The 4,227-nt window shown below is 46.4% G+C and overlaps 1 protein-coding gene across 1 annotated transcript in view; it reads left to right on the top strand.

Moving 5' to 3' along the window:
• Positions 1–248: 248 nt before the first annotated feature.
• pan2 (poly(A) specific ribonuclease subunit PAN2) overlaps positions 249–4,227 on the top strand; it is a 21,492-nt gene continuing 17,513 nt past the window's right edge. The window contains exons 1-7 of the mRNA XM_019865164.1: positions 249–372; positions 781–1,086; positions 1,165–1,334; positions 1,417–1,537; positions 1,603–1,680; positions 1,749–2,019; positions 3,467–3,812. Coding sequence (XP_019720723.1) covers positions 799–1,086; positions 1,165–1,334; positions 1,417–1,537; positions 1,603–1,680; positions 1,749–2,019; positions 3,467–3,812 — 1,274 coding nt within the window. The 5' untranslated portion in view covers positions 249–372; positions 781–798. The remainder of the gene's footprint in view (positions 373–780; positions 1,087–1,164; positions 1,335–1,416; positions 1,538–1,602; positions 1,681–1,748; positions 2,020–3,466; positions 3,813–4,227) is intronic.

Here is a 4,227-nt window from a genome sequence, read left to right as displayed (position 1 = left end):
ACACACACACACTTGCTGCCTTGTTCATAAATATTTTTGACACCACTTCAGATACAATAAAAGGTATTTTCATACGTTTAAAAAGGCAAAATCTACTTTTTAGTAAATCTATAAAACACAGTAGAACTATACAAATGTGACTAATGTCATGAGAGGACATAAAACATGTTTCACGTCGAGTCCGTTCTAATGAGCTTCAGTTGGCGAAGTTTGGAAGCAAATTGTCGAGGGGCGTTTGGAACCGAGCTCGCGATGTGAACGTGAACGCACCACTACTCCGGATGCGTTTAGGGTCATTGAGCGTGTTTTTTGATTTTGCATGAGTGAGTGACCAGCTAGAAATATGGGCGGTAAATCCAACTTGGAGCTCAGGTCGGCAAGAACCTTTTTTATTTGTGTGTATGTGTGTTTTTAATCTGAATGGAACTAACTAACTGGCTGCGGAAGACAGTTTAGTTGTGTTTCTCAGTAGCCATAAGCTAACATGTAAATCGATGTAGCCTGTCGGTGAACCCCTCTGTACACGGAGGTGCAGTCATAACTGCTGTGCACTGGAAGGCTATTATGCGTCTCTTACTTGCGATTTAATGATTGGCTCATCCAATGTAAGAATTCGAAAACCTCGTTGAATGATGAATGTGTTAGCTAGCTAGCTAACTGTTAGCCAATGGGACAACAACACCAAGAGAGGTTCCATGGCTTGTCAAATCGACAAACGTTAATCACGTTTATCATCTTGGCTGTTGTGTGTCAGTGGCAGACCGTGTGCTTTCATTGCAGGTTGATTTAGTTGAACCCATGATGAACTATGAGGCCCTGGACACTGGGATGGGGGACTACTCTCCTAGCCTTCACGGGACTCTGGATGCAGGGATGGAGCCCGCCCTGGATCCCCACATCAACCCCGACCTTCTGCAGGGTGTTGACATTGATGCGGATGGTCTGGCCGTGACAGTACCCGAATCCGTGCATCTCATGGAGGGCATGTTTTCTGAGCTGCATAGTGTTGTCTCTGAAGTCGGTGTCCCAGTTACAGCCACACATTTTGACGTGCAGGAAGAGATGCTTTGGATGGGAAACCACAGAGTGAGCATGCCATGCGCAATTGTAATGGTGTTTCTTCTTTCGAATCCCCATCTCATGTCGTTTCCCCTTCACTTACAGGGTCACGCTACATCATTCTTTGGCTCTACGATGGGCCGCTACTCTTCTTTTCAAGTTCATGCAACCGATGACATTCGACACATTCAGAGTCTGGAGACAGGCGTGCTGTTCCTCTCAAAGTGTAGCCTCAAGTGCTGTACTCGTGGGGGCCTCGTCATGTTTGACTATCCGTATGGAGACCCTTCTTTTTCTGGAGTTTGATTACAGATTTGGTTATGCAATCACATATTGGTAACATTTCTGTCATTCTAGGATGGAGGAAGGCGCTGACATGCACAGTCTCCTCATGACTGACAACAATACGTTGCTAATGGGAGGACTACAAAACTATGTAGCTGAAGTTGACCTGAATACAGTTCAAGAAACTCAAAAGGTGAGATTCACATATAGCATGGTCTCATGTGACTGAACTCATGGTATTGTTGATGTGCTGAAAAGTTCACCGTGGAGGTCCCCGGTGTTGCAATCATGCGCCAAACCAGTCGCTTTTTCTTCTGCGGGCACACTTCAGGCAAGGTAAGTAGGAAATGAAATTATCTGATTTCCAATTTCCACTGCTCATATTGCCCTTAAATTCAAACCAGGTGACGCTCCGTGACCTGCGTTCGTTCAAGACGGAGCACGAGTTTGACGCCTTCTCAGGCAGCCTGTCGGACTTCGACGTGCACGGCAACCTCTTGGCCGCCTGCGGCTTCTCCAGCCGAGGACTGAACGGCTTGGCTTGCGACCGATTCCTTATGGTGTACGACCTCCGCATGATGCGAGCTGTCACGCCGCTTCAAGTACATGTGGACCCACTCTTCTTGCGCTTCATTCCTACGTACACATCACGCTTGGCCATTATCTCACAGACAGGTATAATTGTGGTTGCATGTTGACGACACTGATGACTTTGGCTACGATTCCATATCATCAAGACACCAAATATCCATAGTTGTTTATTTATTTCTTTTTTTACAGCCACATTTGTCATCATTTACATGCACAGCGGTGTGACGGCCACTGACACAAATACGCGCCTTTTCCAAAGTACAAATAATCCTTTTCCATTGTTAGGGAGCTATTCACACAAGACTCTTGTTAGTCTATTGTGACGTGGTGAGTAGCCTCATTAGCTTCAGCTCATGATAACGGCACGTAACGCTGACACGGTAGCGGTGACGAGCATCGCCATGACAGCCAGAGAAACTTGTATAGATTTTCCCTACAGTGGATGTATAAAAGGTTGACACAGCCACGAATCTCCCAAACACGTGATGTGGTCAGTCAAAAGTAAGGTTGAACATTTTGCCATAATTTCCAAAAAGTAATGTCTTTTCTGCACTATAAGACACTTCGGAGTAACTGTTTTTATGTATAGGGCACACCACATAATAAGGCGCATAGAATCGTAGCTACAATAGTGCCTGCGGTTGCGTTATGCATCCACTCGATGGACCGACGCTAAAGTAGTACAATGCAATACAGCTTTATTTATATCCAGCTGTCACAAAGCGCTTTCAAGAACATTTTAAATACTACGCCCAAGAAATCACTATTGATCCATATATAAGGCGCACTGTTGGCTTTTGAGATATTTGAATGCTTTAAGGTGCGCCTCATAGTGCAGAAAATACGGTATGTTTTAGCGCAAACACAACGCCATCACCAAAAGAAGACTAAACCTACAGTGAAGCATGGTTGTGGCAGCATTTTGTTTCGGTGGGAGAAGTTTTTCACGATCTGATGGAACTGGGGCTTTAGTCAAGGTGGAGGGAATTAGGAACACTTCCAAATAACATTCAGCTTCTGCTAGAAAACAAAGAGCGAAAGGGCAGGGAAAGCCTATTCAAGCAGTCAAACTTCATTTGGGGTTAATCAGAGGCACTTCAAATGGTGGCAGCTGCGTGCGCTGACTCACTTTTAGCATGAGTTTGAAGAGGATTGGTTCATTCTGCACACAGCCAAACTGTACAACGGTGTGCACACTTGTGCGACCACCTGATCTCAGTTGGTTGTTTCTACCCCCCACCACCTCGAAAGTATTTATTTAATGGAATTGTACAGGTTACAGGTCACAGTGATGGTGGAAGAAGTTTTGAACTGATTTATCTGGTTTTCGTTTCTAATGTCACAACCACTTGGCATTTGAAAAGGGGTGTGTAGACTTATTATATACACTGCACATGCCAACACCTTTGTGGTAAGCTTGTGGAGCAGCACGACCACTTTTCTGACGACAAGCGTTACTTGAACACTGTTCAACCATTACGCTTACATGTGCAGTTTGGCGCAAAATGTATGCCTAATCTTTTCCTTGCAGGTCAGTGCCAATTCTGTGAGCCCAGTGGGCTAGCCAACGTGGCGGACATTTTTCACGTGAACACCGTGGGCCAGCTGCTGATGAGTTTTGACGTGTCGTCTAGCAAGCAAGCTTTAGCCTTCGGAGACTCCGGGGGATGCGTGCACCTGTGGTCGGACGCTGCCGACGTGTCATTCAACGACTACTCTCGTGAGACGGAGTTTGCGCTGCCGTGCCTTGTGGACACGCTGCCTCAGCTGGATTGGAACCATGACCTGCTGCCTCTGTCGCTCATCCCCATGACGCTCACCAGCACAGAGCCACTCTTGTCCGACTGGCCCGCTGCGCTGGCCACACCCAGCCCCAGGTAACAGCTCTCAACAAAGTTGACTGAGTCATTCGGCTATTCCACCCCTAGGAATATTTCACAATGTGCCAAATTAGAATGAAATCCACAGCAAACGGCAACTTCTGTTTGAGGGAGTGCAGCTTTTTCTGCATTGGCTCGTGTAAAAAGATGAAGCTGCTTGCAGCCCTTGGGATGAGTCACACCCAGCCTGGGGAAGTTAAAGCTACTCACACTGATGGGCTTTTCTCTCCAGCCAGAATGGAGATGTACGACGTCGCGACTCACTGCAAAGAAATAGCAACAACTGTTACTGGGTGGAAGTCCAGTCAGTTCTCTTATCTGCTGTCACAGTCAAGCAGCTGTGAATGTTGTTTGGAGTTACGTCTCACACACACACACACACACACACACACACACACACACACACACAGAC

This window comes from Hippocampus comes, unplaced genomic scaffold (assembly GCF_001891065.2).
Source record: "Hippocampus comes isolate QL1 unplaced genomic scaffold, H_comes_QL1_v1.1 scaffold124, whole genome shotgun sequence".
In the NCBI taxonomy this organism is placed as follows: Eukaryota; Metazoa; Chordata; class Actinopteri; order Syngnathiformes; family Syngnathidae; genus Hippocampus; species Hippocampus comes.
This window is presented reverse-complemented; position numbering and strand designations above follow the sequence as displayed.